Source organism: Carassius auratus, unplaced genomic scaffold, assembly GCF_003368295.1.
Source record: "Carassius auratus strain Wakin unplaced genomic scaffold, ASM336829v1 scaf_tig00002951, whole genome shotgun sequence".
NCBI lineage: Eukaryota > Metazoa > Chordata > Actinopteri > Cypriniformes > Cyprinidae > Carassius > Carassius auratus.
The window spans coordinates 1,033,547-1,052,803 of record NW_020523497.1 but is presented as its reverse complement, the minus strand read 5'-3'; the positions used below and the strand labels follow the sequence as shown (position 1 = coordinate 1,052,803).

Below are 19,257 nucleotides of genomic sequence, written 5' to 3'. Positions count from 1 at the left end.
GACAGGAGACCCTTCTCAGCTCAGCGGTAGAGAGCAAGATTTCAGTGTGTCTTCAAGTAGACTGCTAGAAGCTAGATTATGTTATATAGACTAAGTGTAAAATTAAAGAAGGAAATGTGAAGTTGTAAGGGGATCTAAAATGGCTTAGATTAATGTCTTTTAAAATTTTTTACAGATAATGAAATGATCTGCTTTGCATACTGTTTTTCATGTTGAATGTTACTGTTAAAGGTAGCACTAGCAGACATATTTTTTTAAACAATTGTTTCACTTCTTTGAAAACAATATATATATATATATAAAAATGTTTTTAAAATATAAATATTTTGTAATAACAATATACACTACTGGTCAGTAATTTGGGGTCAGTAATTTGTTTTATTTATAAAATCAATACTTTTATTCAGCAAGGATGTGTTAAATTCATTAAAAGTGATAGTAAAGAAAATATATTATTAGAATATGTATTATTAGAATTGTTTTTTTTTTTTGAATAAATGCAGTTCTTTTTAACCTTTTATTCATCAAATATATTAGACAGTAGAACTGTTTCCAACACTCATAATAAATCAGAATATTAAAATGATTTCTAAATGATCATGTGATAGACTGGATGTTACATGTGACACTGAAGGCTGGAGTAATGATGCTGAAAATTCAGCTTTGCATCACAGGAATAAATTATTTTTTTCATTTGTATATTCAAATAGAAAACTATTGTTTTAAGTTATAATAATATTTCACAATATTACTGTTTTTTTTTGTATTTTTGATCAAATAAATGCAGGCTGGATGAGCAGAAGAAACTTCTTTCAAAAACATTAAAAATAGTAATGTTTCCAAACTTTTGGTCTGTACTGTACATATATATATATATAGTGAAAGAAAATGTAAAAATAAAATAAAGTTACTAAATATTGTTCACAACAGTTTTTTGAACTCTGAATTTTGTAATTTTTAGTGAACTAATAAATAAAAACATACATGTATGAGGGCCATTACATGAAATCAAAACAAACATCACTGATTGCTCCCCTGGGCAGGGTGACATTGAAAAGGGGAGGGGGTTGGGGGAGTCTAGTCCCTTTTAAAATTCGGGGCGGGAACTTCCGGTCGTGGCGAGTTTAGTTCCTGCTAGAGATGGTAAACTGAATGCCGTATGCACTCCGGGAGTTTGACTGCGAAAAGTACTGTGATCCTACATGTGGTCGAGATGATGGAGTCCAAAATAAAATAACAGAGGTGACTGAAGCACCAAGAATCAGGTATGTGAGCTCACGAGACGATATTAACTAGAATGTCGTGATTTCTCAGTTTTGTACTTTTTAATGGTGAGAGAAGTTCTGCTCTACGTTACCTGGCTAACGTTTACTGTGCAAGCCGTTAGCAGTTCCATACGGAACCAAGTACAGCGATATTTCATGCTATGTCCACAACATAGGCACATCTTATTTATATAGGTGGCTATACGCTGCTATATTTAATTTTAAACGGTAACCAAAAAAGTTAAATGTTACACGGTTTGATCAAAAAAGGCGAGCCTTTGCTTGCTGTCATTCAACCTCCTTTGCGGCGGAAGTAGGTGCAACATGAGATAATTTTGACCAAAGGGGATCGCCGACAAAATGATCGACAGTGTTTACAACCAATAGAATTTCCGCAAATTTTCTGTGGCGCTTGCAATGAATCTTTAATGCGGTTCGTCTTATTCCGGTGCAGATATGTCTGTGCATCTGACAGGACAGGCTGGAACACAGACGGGTAGCGCTATGTTGTACAATGTGAGATTAAAACAGCTGGTCTGTTCCTATTTTGGGTTTTTGTTGTTTTTAATAGGACTCCATCAAGTCGAAGGAGCCGCAACAGAAATGGCAAACCTGAACTGGAAGCCGTTTGTCTATGGGGGAATGGCCTCAATTGTCGCAGAATTTGGTGAGTCTGTGCACCTGCTGTTTTTACATCATCATCATCATCATCATCATCATCATCATCATTTGTTACAGATCACTTCTTCATTAAAGCAGTTAATACAAACTATTATCTCAAATGGAAGTGCCATAATGCATCTTAATAGTTCAGAGAGAGTATATATATATATATATATATATATATATATATATATATATATATATATATATATATATATATATCTCGTTTACTGGTTATTTCTGTTTGCATGTCTAATAACTTTAATATTGAAATATGTTTCTGCTTTTTGACACTCTTAAAAGTAAACAATAAAATATATGCATTATAACTTTTTTATTAGTAACATTATTATAATTATGTAATATCGTTATTATTACTGTTTGCTGGTACTATTAGTTGTTGTACTGAAATATACTCCTATATAGATTTGTTTAACTGTATCAATTGAATCAGTCATTGTATTTGCCACATGGAGGGACTGAAATTAGCCTCGTTTTGTTAAAGCAAGAACACTCTTGTTCAACATAACATTGCAGAATATATATAAAAAAAACTATACTATACACAGTGTGCATTGAAAGTGTCTGAAATGGGGCTGGGGCAATAGATATGACACATTATACAATATACATTCACAACCGTGGCTGCTTGTAGATAAAGTACTAGTATGCTTAAAGTAAATAAGATTTGATTATTAAATCACCATTGATCATTTGATGATTAAATTTTGCAGGTACGTTTCCCATTGATCTCACAAAAACACGGCTCCAGGTTCAAGGGCAGACGCACTGTATGGAGGTCCGATATCGGGGAATGTTCCATGCTTTGTTGAGGATTGGCCGTGAAGAAGGGGTCCGGGCATTGTACTCTGGGTAAGTGCAAATTTCTTGAATATGACAACAAATGCTTAATTTGCACAGTATCAGTATTGTTGTGTTTAACTGTATACTTTCTGAAGATCATGGTTGTATTCCATTTTAAAGGCATATTTGCAACTCATGCAATGGTTCAAGGGTATTAAATACAGCTGGTAGCTGTAATAAACTCTAAATATAGAAGATATTTAATTCACATGAGTCTGTAGAGGAGCTGAGTCAAGTGAAATTGGCCCACTGCTTTGGCATGAGCAGACTGCAGTCGTTTGAGTTTAGCTTAGTCGTGCTGTCTGTGTGTCACTGAGCGTCTTGTTTTTCAAACCATCAACTCACATACTAATGTGCTGTTTCCGTTTCTGGCCAGAAGCTTACAGTTAGTAAGTTTCTGTCATTTCCTATTTTGTTAGCATTTGAACTTTTGATTGAACTTTGATTTGTGAAGGATTCTTTTCAGTGAACTTATAGGATGATCGCAAATCTTACAGGATGATTCATTTGTGAATTGGACTCATCCAGTCTCAGCTCTTCCTGAGTCAAAAAGAGCAAAGGTGCGTTCCGTTCGACCGTAAGTGTACTGCGAAGTGGACTTCACAGGGTATTCCGCCATCTTAAGTGAGATTCCAATCCGAAAGGAGCGAACATGTTCAGTTCGAAGGGCACTGAGCACGGCACAGGGAATAAGGGAACATCGATACATCACTTCACAGGAAGTGGAGAGCGATTATCCCCCGTCATTGCGAGCAGCACGTCATCACCAGTCAGAACGGCCGTCTTCGCTGTCATCGTTCATATTCATAACGGATTGTAAAAAGGTATAATATTATAAAAGTGACTAGAATCAGACGAGGCTCTGCCATTTTTCTTTATTTTACTTTATGTACCTCAGTGTTTACTATACGGCTGTGCGCGGGAAGAAGGTGCACGAGACCGCTATGCAATTATATGACCATTTATTAAAAACGCATATAGGCTATACAGTTAACCAAATAAAAGTTTATTTTCATGTCTGCATGACAGCACGGCTTCAATTCTGTTAATAATTAAGTAATAGCAGCAATTGTCAATTAAAGTGTATAATAAACATACGTTTTTCAATATATAGTACTCAATGATTTTTTTATTGTATAGTGTACATATTTTAAATGTGATTGTAAATAAAAATGTAAATATGAATGTAGTCTTATATATTTATGTCATAATCTGCGCGACCCCATCGGTGACTTTCTTTGATGACGTTTGCAGGGCGTTCCAAATGAGCGGTTATTGTCAGTGAAGTCCACTTCAACTGATATACCGTGCTCAGGGAGTAGGGAGCAGTGAACACTGCGTAGGGACCCTGTCGAATGGAACGCACCTCAAGTCTCCAGGGTTACTTTATGGTTCAGAGTTAATTAGTCCCAATGGTTACTTGATTATTACAGGCAGGTGTGCTGGAGCAGGACTGAAACTGAAATTACAGGACGGACGGTGGGAGATTCCTGGTGTGCTTTGTTCACCACTGATCACAACACTTTAGCGTTGTAGCAGCATTTAGCATGGGTCTACACCTAGTTCTAAATGTATATAAAAACAATTGTCTTTTTTTTTTTTAAGTGTTGTAATTTTGTGACTGTAGTACTGTTAAAAAAAAAAAAAGTTATTGAATATGCAGGCTATTTGTCTAAATTTCAGTTATGAAATGGGACAATGCTGTAGTTGTCCAGCAAATATATTTCTGTTAAAAAAAGGATAAAGTTTCATGTCCTGGTTTTCCTGTGAAAGAAACTACTGTTGAACTTGAACCTCTTTGAACCAAACTTTGCATATATGCTTTGCATGATTTTGTCTTCTCAGAATGGAAATAAAGCATTGACCTTGAAGTTGTGATTTATTTATTTATTTTACAGAATTTCTCCTGCAGTCCTCCGACAAGCTTCCTATGGGACAATCAAGATCGGTACATATAACACATTGAAGAAACTGTTTGTCAGTCATCCAGAAGGTGGGTTTATTGGGTTAATGCTTTGATACTGTTCAAGTCGTACAAGATCTTTTCCACTCAACATTACATTATAAGAACAGAACATCCTATTTTCCACTTGTTCTTCAATGAAATCACGTGAGTTTCTATTATCAGTCATGGCACTGAAATCATATGTTTGACTCACTGAACCAGTTTTGTAAGGGTAGCTGTCCTGAAATTTGAGCATTTTATTTGGATTTCACAATCATTCATGTCTAGACATATCTTTTTAACTTTATCAAGCCGCATTCATCAAATGAGAACCTAATTTATGACAATAAACAGAAGCTCTGTGAGATAGGGAGTGAACTGTCCCCAGAGCATTATCTATGCCTTAATGTGTTTAGTGATATAGATTAGTCACTACCATGTCAGACAGCATGATGTAAGCCTGTTGCTAACCTCCAGTCACATTTGCTTTGTAACAAAATTGAAAAGTATGGCATGTTTCTGTCAGCAGCACATTAGTCTTTTAAATATGAGACCATTATTAATATTTGAAAGAGCAAATGCATGATTAGCATCCATAGATTAGATTAGAGTAGCAATTCTGTTAACATACTCTACATAGTTACATAGACTAGTATTCATTTAGTTGCCATAACTGAGTAGTGTTTGTGTGGATATGCATTAGTAATTAATAGTTGCTTATAATCACATTTCAGATCACTCACTTGTAAGAATACATTTTAATTAGCAACCTAACACTGCCGTAACTACAACTAGGCATGTTGCAAAGAACAGTACATTCTGTCTCTTATGGGCTAATTTGAGTTTGTTCTAACAAGCTGTGATCACAACGAGTGTCACAATATTTGTTTGTATTTGTGTACCATTGTGATGAGTAGATCTTCTCACAGTGAAATTCTTTGGATCAAGGTCCTATTCCACAATTTTATTCTATAGGCACTTAATGTTTTTTTGGCTTCTCACTTTACTCCACAAATAACTCCTCAATCTGTATAGGGATTAGGGCTACAAATGCAATGAATGGTAAGAAATGTCAAGATTTTTATTAGGATTCTCTCACAGTTCTGGTTTCTTTACCATTCCCTCGATGAGAAACATTTTTCAAGAAGAAATGAAATTTCAGATTTTAGCAGAACAGATTTTACAAATCAGAAATACATACTTTTTTTGTGGGTTCTACAAACAGAGTTTTTTTTTTATAATACATTGTAAGGATATTAAGGCATTATAATGAATGAATAATGCATGATAAAAAAAAAAAAACATTATAATATGTTGTATTATCTCATAAATAATCATAAGAACTGTTTTAATGTATTATGAGACTACTTGTAGCTTTTTTTTTTTTTTTTTAGTATGAAACAAGAAAAAAAAAGTAATAATCCATTTTAGGACTTCCATAAATTTAAGCTTTTATTTTCATATAAACACTGATCAAAGCACATACATAGAGCACATTAAATATTGTAAAATGAAGCTCAAATGTGCCTGATTGCCATGCAGGAACAAACCTCAGTGGAACTTTATTCTGTTTTCTCACCTGAGGCTGTTGCTTGGCTGGTGTCTGGTACATAAAAGGGTTTTAAGGAATAGTTGTTGTTTTTTTGGACTCTTATTTAGCATTTAGCTACATTTTCCACCGTTATGCCTCAACCTTAGCTCTACCAATTCTGGACTACAAAACAAGGTGTAACCACAATCACTAATTTATGGTCCAAACAAAAAATGCTGAAGCGGCAGACAAACACGTCTCTAGAATTACCTTATCTGGTACTTGTACAATTTCCACCTGACATGCTAAAAAACTTATCTTTTCTGCAAACAGTATCTGTATTACTTGAATCTTTGCCATAAAGAAAGGCCACAGCTAGGCCTGCAGTGGATTTTTATGGTATTGAACAGGCTGTATTTAGACTCTCCTAGCCAAGCTAAATGGCTTTTCTGACTTTTGGACACGTTGATCAAGGAATCTTACTAAATTTGATCAGCTAAATCATACTAAATATGATATTTATGTAATCTTTTTTTTTATATATATATACATTCATCTCGTCATTGGTGCCTTGAGCTATAAAGTCTCGCTGCTACATCTTAAAATAGTGGAACAGGACCTTTTTCTGCCTAATTACTGATTCATTGTTGAATTGTTAAAATGTTTTTGTTCTGTGGCATTTCTTTCCTGTGTGTGTGTGTCTGTGTGTTGGTTTTTCTTTCTTTCTTTTTAATGAAATGTACTGAAGGACATTCTAAATCTAATGGTTACTATTTTTTTCAGATGAGACTATGGTGATTAATGTGTTTTGTGGTGTGGTGTCTGGAGTTTTGTCATCTTCTTTGGCAAATCCAACTGATGTGCTAAAGGTAATTAAACTCAAATATTATTTAAAGTCATGATGAATAGAATTTTCAAAATAACTATATATATTTGAAATATAATTTGTATCTTTGTAACTTAATAAATTTTTTTTGTCAATGAAATATGTTATTTGCTATAAAATAATAATAATAATAAAATTTTTTGAAATGTACTGTTTGTGTGGCTATGTAATATTTGTTTTCAATATTATACTCGGCTCTCTTAATACTCAATTAAATAATTTTCAATCATGAAAGACATTAAAATTCATGAATAGATATTGATCAAAATGAAAATGAATTAAATGCATACAAACTTACAAAATCATACTAATATATGTATGTATGTATATTTATAACCTACATTCCACATATTGACCAAGAAATTGACCATTCATGTTAAGTTTTGTCCATATATTCAGACAAAGTTGTTTTATCATTTAGACTTTATGCAAGTACACAAACTCAACCACTGCTTTTGCCCAGCATCAAACATGCTTACATTTCATAACACATTTTGTGACATTAGAAGTAAATGACCAAGCTTTAGTACATAGCCATCGTGCCCCCCCCCCCCCCCAATTTAATTTTTTTTTATGTAGTAGATGCCATTTCCTGTATTCTGGTGCCTTTTAATTGCACAATTGCTTTTAGCAGCCTATAAAGGTTACCACGTACCTGGCAAGGTTTCCCAAAAATTAACACGGCTACAAAACAACAGTTAATCTGCAGTTAATGCACAGTTCAGACAACCTGTACATAATATGTGCATGACTGCAATACAATTCCTTCAAGAATAAATCTCTTAATGAGTAAAATTGGTTGTGTGCATTATTATAGATCATGCAACATTTTAATTATTTGCAAAGTCATTTTTAAATGATCATCCTTCAAATTTTCCCTGGGTTTAATAAAGGTACAATTGTAAGAAAATAGCAGCGACTGGGATAGACTTTTAGTATCACCTTCACTTCAAACAATACAAACTAATCCTGTTTATATTAAATTTACATTTAATCATTTAGCAGACGCTTTTATCCAAAGCGACTTACAAATGAGAACAATAGAAGCAATCAGACCAACGAGAGAACAACAACAGTATAGAAGTGTAATGACGAGTCTCAGTTAGTCTAGGACAGAACACGTAGCTATGATTTTTTTTTTTTTTTTTTTTCTCCAAAAATAGAATAGAAAAGTGAAGGTAAGTGCTAGTATTAGTTGGTCAAGTGCTGGTGAAAAAGATGTGCCTTTTTAGATGTTTTTTTTTTTTTTAATGAGTAAAGACTGTTCGAATTCAGTTTGGGAGGTCATTCCACCAGCTCGGCACAGTCCAGGAAAAGGTCAGTGAAAGCGATTTTGAACCTTTTTGGGATGGCAAGGTGTCATTCACTTGAAGAGCGCAAACTTCTGGAGGGCACATAAGATTGATGTAGGCTCATTAAAGACCGCTCTCGCTGCTGCATTCTGGATCAGTTGCAGAGGCTTGACAGTACATGCAGGAAGGCCCGCCAGGAGAGCATTACAATAGTGCAGTCTAGAGAGAACAAGAGCTTGGACAAGAAGTTGTGTGGCTTCCTCCGAAAGGAAGGTCTAATCTTCCTAAAGTTGTATAAGGCAAATTTTCAGGACCAGGTCGTTGTAGCAATATGGTCTGTGAAGCTTAACTGATGATCCATCATAACTCCTAGGTTTACATGAAATAAGGCTGCTCCTGAGCAGGTTTGAGCTAACGGACCTGTTGATATGACAGCAACTACAGGATGAGCTTCAAAGAACCAAACAATCCTGCGTCATGCCAAATCATCAAAATTAAAATTCAGCCAACGGAGTCATCCACAAACAAAGAACAGACCCCTGAGCAGCAGATATGCCAAGATGCTGTGCCGTAGGAGTTCTTCAGGTGCGAGTGATGAAAACGGGGAATGGATGATTATCTGATCGTGCTCCTCCCGAACTTTGTTAATAAAACCACATGTAGAGTGAATTTGAGGAGGCAGCAGTGTGGATCTCAAGGCTGTAGCTAAAATGCAGAATGGAGTTTAATTCATAATGGCATTCCTCTAGTGGAATGGATTTGACTGATGGCACTCTGAAAAGGGAACAGAACTGTAAACTGAATTAGACATTTTAAAAGTGAATGGGTCGATTATCATTGGTCTTACAAAGTGTGTGGGTTTTGTCCCAAAGCTTTAGTATGTATGCCTGTGGCACTGTACAAAATTGCATTAAATATGTTTCTGGCATTAGCTTTAACCTCACTTTTAGTTTTTACAACACCGATCTCATTGAGTTTGTTTCTTATGTTCTTTTGGTTTTCAGATTCGCATGCAGGCTCAAGGCAGCCTGTTACAGGGAAGCATGATGTCTAATTTCATCAACATTTACCAGACTGAGGGCACGCGAGGCCTGTGGAGGGTGAGTGCTTTCGTTATGTCTCATCTTGTTGCCATAGGTTGTTTGAGTTATTCATTAGCATTCCAGCTTTTCAAATGCAACACATTATAGGTTTTGCATTAATACTGTGTTGTCTTCATTGTTTTCAGGGTGTAATACCTACAGCACAGAGGGCGGCCATCGTGGTGGGAGTAGAGCTGCCAGTCTATGACATCACCAAGAAGCATTTGATTCATTCAGGCCTCATGGGAGACACAGTGTTAACTCATTTCATGTGAGCATCTCTACCAGTATTTGCTTTGTTGATTCAAAATTAGATTTTTTAATGAGGCACTAACTTTCACTTCACTAGGAACATGATTCATATCGTTTCTTCTATTTAGTTCCAGTTTCGCGTGTGGTCTGGCAGGTGCTTTAGCCTCCAATCCAGTGGATGTGGTGAGGACACGTATGATGAATCAACGTGTTGTCGCAGGTAACCTTATGTACAAGGGTACCCTGGACGGACTCATGCAGACCTGGAAAAACGAAGGATTTTTTGCTCTCTATAAAGGCTTCTGGCCCAACTGGCTTCGTCTGGGGCCATGGAACATAATTGTATCCTTTAACAATAAAATAGGTTTTGATGTAATATTCATAGTTTGACTTAAAGTGCCCCTAGTATGGCATTTCCATTATTGCCTTTCATGCAGTGTGTAATGTAGCTGTATGTGAACGTAAATGATCAGCAAAGTTGTAAAGCCGAAAGTGCACGATAAATATCAGTTACTGTCTCCCAAAATAAATAGTTGACTCTCTACAGTCTAAATGATTCATTAGTAATTAGTTACCACGTCACAGGGTTATACATTTGCATAATTCTGCCTATGTTCCACATTGGCCGGCAGCGAACAATTTGACCACGCCCATGTAATTTTACTGACGACTGCCTCTCTAATCTCGGGGAGTTCAACATAGGATTCACTAAACTTTTACTATTGAAAGATGGCCCTGTTTATTTGGACCAGCTGGCTCCACTGAATCACAAGTATGATAAGTAACAGATGTTTATATTTTCTGTCGAGATTTTGTTTTATTATACTGTATAGAGATTTTATTATTTTGTATGGCAATAGGCATATAATTTTTGACACGCGCTGTATGCCGTAGGCCGATCACTACAGACGGGGCCATTTGATCCATCAGCGCAGAGTAGGCTCAAGGAAAGGAGGGGTTTAGAGAGACTGAATCTTAGAACTGCTGCGAACGACTGTTTTGAGATTCGCTGGAAAATTAGGTGATATTAAATGCATATTTTGAGAAAACAAAATCATTTTTTTTTACTTTCCATGCATGTAATCCTATTGTAGGAGACTCGTAAAACAATATTGCAAACCTTAAAGGTCCCATGACATGAAAATTTCACTTTATTTTTAACATTAATATGAGTTCCCCTAGCCTGTCTATGGTCCCCCAGTGGCAAGAAATTTCAATAGGTGTAAACCAAGCCCTGGGTGTCCTGTTCTGCCTTTGAGAAAATGAGAGCTCAGGCGGGCCAATCTGGAATCTTCCCCTTATGTCATCATAAGGGGAAAGGTTACCTCCCCTTTCACTGCTTTGCCCACCCAAAATTGACATGTTATTCAGTCGTAATGTCAGCACAGGCATTACAAACAGACTTTGACGATATGGATTCGACAGCACCGCCACAAACTGTGAGTAACCCTGTTCCTTAATGCCTGATCTGTGATCAGTGATTTCTGATGTGTAGCTAATTATTCAAGTTCACACAGACTTTCTTTCTAAATCGTTTAATACTGTTTATTCATCAGTGAATCAAGCCCGTGACTAAATGATCAACTTCTCATTCTCCTAGTAGCATGAAACAAATCTGTTATTTAAATTGTGATTAAACTACAGAGAGTGATCAAAGAATGCTCCATTTATATTTGTTCGGAGCTGTCAATCACGCATCGTGAGTATATTTCAAATACGCATTTCAAATGCAAAGATGTCAGCGAACCACAACAGCTGGTGTTTACTCGGAGTATCACAGCAGACATGGCCCTTCAAACAGACAAACTACTAATCAGACTAAAATCAGGATATAAAAATGCCTTTTATTTCTAAATTTATACTGACAATATAAGTACACCTCAGGAAACATTAAAAAAAGCATTTAAAAAAAAAAGAAAGGAAAATAATCCATGTCATGGATCCTTTAAAAATTGCATAATGGGGCACTTTAAAAAAAGTCCTTGGTTTTGTGATGTTTGCATAGTTCAACCACTAGAGGTCAGCATATTACAATATGAAGTTAGCTGTCGTTTTCACCCAAGCCATGAGACGTTTTCTTTACTACAGTTAGTACACCGATTAAAGTTAAAATGCTTTAATGATTGATTTGATTCTTACAAACATGCAGCTTTTTGCTTTGACTTTATGTGACTGACTCAAGTTGTGAGGGTTATTGTCATGTGTTTATTGAACATTCATTCTGATGGCCTTCATTCACTGTGGAGTGATTTATTACTAAATCCACAAAATCTGTTCAAATGAAAAAAAAAATTCCTCTACAACTTGGATGGCCTGATATAGTGAGTAGTTTTTCAGCATTTTAATTTTTGGATCAACTGTTCCTTAAATATATCACAAGTATTATATTATTACAAGTGCCATTTACTTTACTAATATACAAGCTTCCTTTTACAATGTATTATAAGTCTCTGGTGTCCCAGAATGTGTCTGTGAAACTTCAGCTAGAAAAACCCCAGAGATTATTTATTATAGTATGTCAAATTTGCACCACGATGTGAGCTCACATCAAAAACATAGTGTTTAACTCTAAATGCAAATTAGCTGCTGCTTCCACACCCATCTTTCCAGAAGAGGGCAGAGCTTTACAACTTGCACTTCATATAGTCTGTCAACAACAAAATGTCCAAAATGATTTCTGAAATATGCAGACAGTGATTGTTTCTGGAATAAAACTAATGACATTGCTCTGTGAATACAGGCAGAGACAGTGGTAACTTTGCACTAATGCACAAATTGACTATACAGAGTCTGTAATGGTCGTCTTGTGATCCTTGACTTAAGTTTCAGTTCTTCATCACCTTTGAGCAGCTGAAGAAGCTTCCATTGTAGAGCTGTGTGTATGTGTCTGGGGCTTCTGTCCTTCAGCATTTACCATCCCTTCTCATCCCTTACCATCGCACCTATAAGTATTTTTATTTAAGAATGAACATGTATTTTGTTCTCATTTGCATTGTACATAATTGACCTATTTAAACATACTTGTTTTTGAACCTGAATGCTTTGTGTTTCACTCCTGGCAGCTATGTTGTCCATCACCGCCATGTTCTCAGGCCCAGTGGTGTTTTCATCATATATGCTTGGTCAGATAGGAGCAGCACTGGTGAATATTTGAGGTAAAGGGCTATAGCTAAAACTGGAAACCATGAGGCATAGTTTCTCTACACTGGATTGAGAGTCTAGAATTATAGCATAAGTTACTAAAAACACATCCGCCATGTGGGGGATGCAAAGCAATAGTTTAGTGTAGAACTGAATGCAGTTGTTGAATATAAGCAGGGATATTTGAGGTCCACGCACTCCTAATTAGACATTGTCCTTATTTAACATGCAGACACCGCTTCAGTAATGTATGTATTTTGCTTCATCTTTAGACTGCAGATATGATAGAAATTGTATGCAGCCCAAATTAATCCCAAAGGAACTAGTAAAGAGAGATGTGGCCTCATATCCTGGATCGTTGAGATCATTGGGCCTTATTCATAAAACATGAGCCAATTTCAATGTAGCCTAAGTCTGTTCTTGTGCAAGTTTGTCACATTTAATTCAAAACTGCTCAGAAATTGTTACGCTTATAAGGCCCAACATGTGCAGAAAGCTTATTGTATCCCATATTATGTCAAGGACCTGTGAAAAGCTCCATGAAAATGGGTTAGAAGTTTGTTTGAACGCACAGAATTCTAAACACTTGTGATATTGCACAAGTTTTTATTTTAATTTTTTTCAGTGATGTCTTTATTGCCATGTACATTTCATTTGGGTGTGTGTGTGTGTGTGTGTGTGTTCTGAGAAGCACATGTAAAATGTCAAATATTTTGGCAGCCGTCAAAATGTTTAAATACTGCTACTGTTCTATAGAATAAAATATTAGCGCACATAGTTTTTGTTTGTTCATTTTCAACCACATTTTGTAGAAAAGGGTGTCATTTGCATTTGTATTGCTTGCCTCTTTGCCAAAGTGAACGTGTTTTAAACCAGAACTGCACTGATGTGGCTGGTTTTTAAAAGTGACTTGTTATTTTTGGGAGAGTACTGTTACATATTCATCATTGTATGTCATCATATTTCAAGCCTTAACACTTCCTGCTTTTATATTTATGCCTTTGCCTGATTTAAAAAAAAAAAAATATATATGGTGTGCTAGACAAACATGAAGTGTTGTACTTCTGCTATAATTTACTGTCCGTATTGTTCATAACCTTTTAACATGCAAATCAGACTGTACTGTAAACTTCTAAGCAAACATTCTTGCTTAAGTTATATGGTCAAGCTGTTCTTCATATGACTTTAAGGGGACACGTTTAATGTATGTAATGCTTGGCTTATTCACAGGATTTTTAATGTTCGTTAAAATTGCTTTTTCCAAAACTTTGGATTTTTCTAGATTGGTGACTAAAGCATGGTGTATATGTTCCTCTCTAGATAACTTTTTTTGAAAATGCTAATTTCATTATGTAGCAAAGACCAAGAACCACATTAAACAATGCGTCCGTGTTTTAACTTTAGTTTACTGTTAAGTCACTCACAGATCATAAGGATGAGAACCTCTTATGCTGTATCTTATGCTCTCTCAGTAGTTTTTTTGTTTTTGCTCAATTATAATTTTTTTACACTTTTATTTACGCTTCTATTATAAGAAAGGTGCTTTTGTGTAGAGGTACGTTCAATTTGTGGGCTGTGCGTTTGGATGTATAATTGAAATAAGGATGAATTTTTCTGACAATACTGTTTTACAACTAGGGAAAATTGTAGAACTTATTACCCAAATACATTCGATAAATGAGAGATACTGAAAATGTGCAGAATTAAAAGGAGTATACAGTATATATATTTGGAAATCAAATATTGAACATTAAATATCATATCATGTAATGGCTTTATTTTGTTTTATTTCCCAGCTTGCAGCAAACATTAATATATTCTATAATCGCTTGCAATTGCCAGTTTATTTGTGATCCACTCTTTTGGTTAAGTGTCTTTTGATGTGAACAAACATGATTTATGATCTTTTGCTTGAATATACAATGAATTGTATCAAGAATGCTTTGTTTTCTTTTCTTTTTCTGTTTTGCTTTGTGTAATGTAACTGTGCACCTTGACAATAAATACGAGGTTCAGTGAAAGTTGATTGTTATAGGTCCCATTTAGTCCCATTGAGGCGTAGAAGCAAACAATGGTATGACTTGTTCAACAACAACATATGATTATTGTATTTAATGCATGAGTTGTTAATGCAGTTTATGAAGTTACAGGCATTGGATTAAAAAAAAGTTTGATTCATTTTAATGATAATATATAAAATCATTCTGCATTCAGGCAATTGAAGAAACAATGCACTTACATAGGTTTTAGCCTGCTCCGGGGTGCACAAACCATTTTATCTTACCAACCGCTAAGAGTTCTCATAATTAGCAGAAGAAATTCTAAGGTAAGAGTTTCCTCTTAAAACCTATTCACAAAGCTGCTGGGACCAACTTTTACACAGATATGCATATAGGCAGCCTTTTTAACAGATTAGCATAATTATGGCTGATATTAAAACATTGTGGAAACCTAGAAGAAATCCGAACTGGATCCAATGACAGCTGTTACTTTTTGCCCAACTTGTAAATGAAAAGGACATATATTCAAATAATTATCATAACATGAAATTATCATAAAATGATGTTTATGTTCTGTTTATGTTCTGAGGTTTTTAGGATTGTGATTTGGTCTTAGTGACTTAGGAGTCTTTGTGACTACCTTTTCAAAGATATAGAAACTGAATTTATTTCTAAAATACTTTGTAAAATCAAAAGCATAAAATGTATTAGTCCTAAAACTAGTCCTGACACATCCATTATTTTTAAGAGTTTATCCTATATTGGAAAGTTAGAAGCTAGTTTTAACCTTAAAATTTTATGTGAATATAGCTCCAGATTTTTAAAACTTACGGCTAAACACAGAGTTTAAATCACTAATAATTAATAATATAATAATAATAATAGTAATAATAATAATTAGTTTACAATCTGAAAAACAGAAATATTAGATGAGTTAAGATAGGGGGTGAAAATTTTTCAAAATATTTATTTAATGACATTTTTATTTTATTTTATTATAAATAGTCAAAAGCTCATTTGTTAAAATATTTAACTTTTGTTTAGCATTTTAAATTAATTTGAAAAGTGTGTACACAACTGCTCTCCCTTCAACAATACTGTTACAAACACAGTCAGTGCAGAACAGAAAAAGACAGGGGAAATGAATGCGTTAAAATATGGACAGCAAGTCAAAGTTAACAAACATAAATTGGTAAGCTTAACCTTTCAAAAATAAAAATAAATAAATAAAAAAGTGTTTTGTTTGTGAATAAATGTTTGATTTACTTTCAAGAGAAACTGAGGAGATTGTTAACAGAGATGCAAAATAGTCTAACTTCACCACCAAATATAAAAATCCCAAAAGGTGAATAGGTTTAATTCATCTATTTCCAATTAGTATTTTCAAAACTTTTGCTACTTCATACTAAAGTACAAAACTGTGTTGAACTTAAAGTTTAAGTTATTTTTAAATTTGTAAATATAAATACAAAAATAATTATATTAGGGAATGGTTAATGAGCCAATGAGTGATCCTCTGAAGCCATGGTTTTAGTGGTAATATCATGTCATTTTCATTTTAAAATTGTTTTCCAAGTGGCAGACATCTTCTACAATTAAAAAAAAGGAAAAATGTGTATTATTTGCCTGTCGATTTATTAAAGATTGCATTTCACTAACATCATCATGTTCATGTTTGTGTTGCGGCACAGCTATAAAACGTGCAATACCTAAGAATCTATACTTATTTTTTATTATACATATGTTATTGTTTTAATAAATCTTACATCTATCCACATTCCATTGCATAATTGGAACACTGATCGTTAACACCCCCAGCAAATGTGCAGTTGCACCTAAGTTGACAAAATTGACCAGAAATTTTGTCTAGGTAGACAATGTATTAGGTTTTAATACAGCCACAGAAAATAAGTGAAAAATGTCTCAGGTTACGAATGTAACCATGGTTCCCTGAGTAGGGAATGAGACACTGCGTCCTCTAGGGGTCGCTATGGGGAACATCTCCTGGTGACCTGTGTCTGAAGCATACATTTAAAACACACCAATGAATTTGCCGGTGACAGCTTCTGATGTCACTACTGGCGCGACTATAAACAGGCACTGGGAGAACACGTCATTCACTTCTTTTTCTGAAGCTTGCGTCCAAAACATGGCAGGGAGCTAGAGGACGCAGTGTCTCATTCCCTACTCAGGGAACCATGGTTACATTCATAACCTGAGACGTTCTCTTTCAATGGAACAGGAAAGAACCTAGCATTTTATATGAAGTCTTGCCTGACACACAGGGGCTATCGCTTGCTTTCGCATTAGCTTGCTGAAGGTGCTATCTCCACAGATCTCTAGTAGCAACACTCTGTTTAGATAGGTATCCGAGGATACAGAGGTGGAGTGGTGCCCAAGATGAATGGGGCTTTTACCAACTCAAGAAAGGGCACGAAGCAATCACGCCAAGCCCTCACCATATTACTCTGATAGAGCAGCTCATAGATAGAATGGTGCATCTCAAAACAGTATGTCTGAGAGTCATTAACTCCATGGAAATAATGCTGGAGCGCTCTTGGAAAAAAACAGATAACTCAGTCTCATATGAGACGAGAACTCCAGATTCAGAGTAGCGCATTCATAGGAGACCCATTTTTGGAAAAGGGGAGCGCTGCTAAACTACCATGAGAATCGCCCAAATAGCCCCTCATGTTGAGGGAAGCGATGCTTGAAGTGTATAAATAAATACACACTGGCTGAATGGAGCCCAAGGAACCAAGGTCTATTCATCTCAAGAAAGGGAACGAGGCGGAGCGTGTAACCCTAACTGTACAGGATTTCGGAAAGTGCGCGGAGTCTTGCATGGACACTTACCACTTAAGTGGATTTTAGAAAGTGCGCAAAGTGTTCACGTGCACACTGACCACCATGTGGTTTTCAGAAAGTACACAGAGCTTAGTGTGTGTACCTAAAGGTTCCTAAACAACGCAGAGGCACTGAACCGCACAGGAGAGTCAAGCTCAATTTTTAACAAACCTCTGCTGAGGAGAGCATGACCTGAGGCAGCATATACAATAAGACTTCTGTAACTGCCACCTCCACTTCCTGCTGGATGCGATAGCACAGCTAAGCAGCCAGGAGACCCCTCAGGGTCACCTGGCTGGACATCCATGAAATTCCCTGCAGTTGCTGTGACAGGCCTGATGATCAAGGAGGCTCCCGCAGAAACCTTTGATCTTAGCTGCCTAATACCGGAACATGAAGCCAGATGGCTGGTGCTGACAAGCGTTTAGTAAACACTGTAACTGAGCACTGCAAAGGAAACTCGCAGATTTTATTAGTAGACACATAGCCACCAGCAATTTAATACACATAAGTATATACAGAAAGGGTTACATACTCTTCCACCCTCCTGCGCTGGAGCCCCGCACAGGGGGCACCTCTTTTTAGTCTGGACCATCAGTAAGGTGGTTGCTATGAACATAGAACCAGCCAAAAACATTATAGGTCCAGGATAGGAGACTGTTATGTGAGAGGTTTCCACATAACCTCGATCAGGTGGAGAGCTGGTGGTTACTGGGGAATTAGGAAGGGGAGGATAAAAGCAGAAGTAAAAAATCCCTAAAGGGAACGAGCAGATACCTTGGTATCGCTCTGATTCAGATGAGGACGCTGCCTTGTCTGGATCACATCCCTTAGGTTATGCATACCTCCTTGTGACCCACGATTCCTCTTACCCCTGCCCGTAGGTGGGGGAGGAGCGCGAGCCACAACACTAGCCTTCTGTGCCAGTCTTTGATCCTCAGATTGAGACAGGCCAGGACCCCTATGTTGTTCGGGCTCAGACCTGGACCTGGATCTGAAAGCAGTGGAGCGCGCCTTCGTCTCCCTAAACTTCTCGATCACCGTCTCAATGTAAATACCGAAAAAGTTCAGAAGGCGAAACCTGACATCGAGAAGAAAGCCTTTTCTTTCTTTCCAATGTCTGCAAGGAGATCTGTGGTATGGCGCAGCTCGGCTACTTGATCAGGAAAAAGGCCCTCAACTTTGTCTAGGTCTCTTAGCAGATCAGTCTGATATGCTTGAAGCACCACCATCATGTGTAATAAAGCCACAACCTGAACTGCTGTGTATGCCTTGCCATTTAAGCAAGATGTATTTCTTGAAGGGGCTTAGATGGCAAGGAGGGAGATTAAGAGAGAATGTCTCCACCGCAAAAAGAAAGCTCTTTCTACAGGGGGCATCTTCTCATATCAGTTTTTGCGCATCGCCTCGATGTCGGCACAACTCTTATGCCAAATCGATGGATGCGAGAAGACAACGGCCTCTTTCATTTGTTTTCAATCTCTGTATG

The 19,257-nt window shown here is 36.3% G+C and overlaps 1 protein-coding gene across 2 annotated transcripts; it reads left to right on the top strand.

Moving 5' to 3' along the window:
• The first annotated feature begins 1,108 nt into the window (after nucleotides 1-1,108).
• Nucleotides 1,109-14,942, top strand: LOC113070102 (brain mitochondrial carrier protein 1-like). 2 transcript variants are annotated; one of them, XM_026243290.1, is made up of 9 exons: nucleotides 1,109-1,265; nucleotides 1,837-1,932; nucleotides 2,663-2,801; nucleotides 4,691-4,785; nucleotides 7,052-7,137; nucleotides 9,451-9,546; nucleotides 9,675-9,799; nucleotides 9,909-10,122; nucleotides 12,610-14,942. In XM_026243290.1, the coding sequence occupies exons 2-9, from the start codon at nucleotides 1,869-1,871 to the stop codon at nucleotides 12,649-12,651; spliced, it is 861 nt and encodes a 286-aa protein (XP_026099075.1). In that variant the 5' UTR covers nucleotides 1,109-1,265; nucleotides 1,837-1,868; the 3' UTR covers nucleotides 12,652-14,942. The 2 variants fall into 2 exon arrangements, with proteins under 2 accessions (XP_026099075.1, XP_026099073.1); XM_026243288.1 differs by lacking the exon at nucleotides 1,109-1,265 and having other exon boundaries at nucleotides 1,697-1,932.
• The last annotated feature ends 4,315 nt before the right edge of the window (nucleotides 14,943-19,257 follow it).

Coding starts and splice junctions, on each gene's coding strand:
- LOC113070102 (XM_026243288.1), top strand. CDS start 1,722: ATGTCTGTGCATCTGACAGGACAGGCTGGAACACAGACGGGTAGCGCT. Junction 1,933..2,662: donor CTCAATTGTCGCAGAATTTG/GTGAGTCTGTGC, acceptor TAAATTTTGCAG/GTACGTTTCCCATTGATCTC. Junction 9,800..9,908: donor ACAGTGTTAACTCATTTCAT/GTGAGCATCTCT, acceptor TCTTCTATTTAG/TTCCAGTTTCGCGTGTGGTC.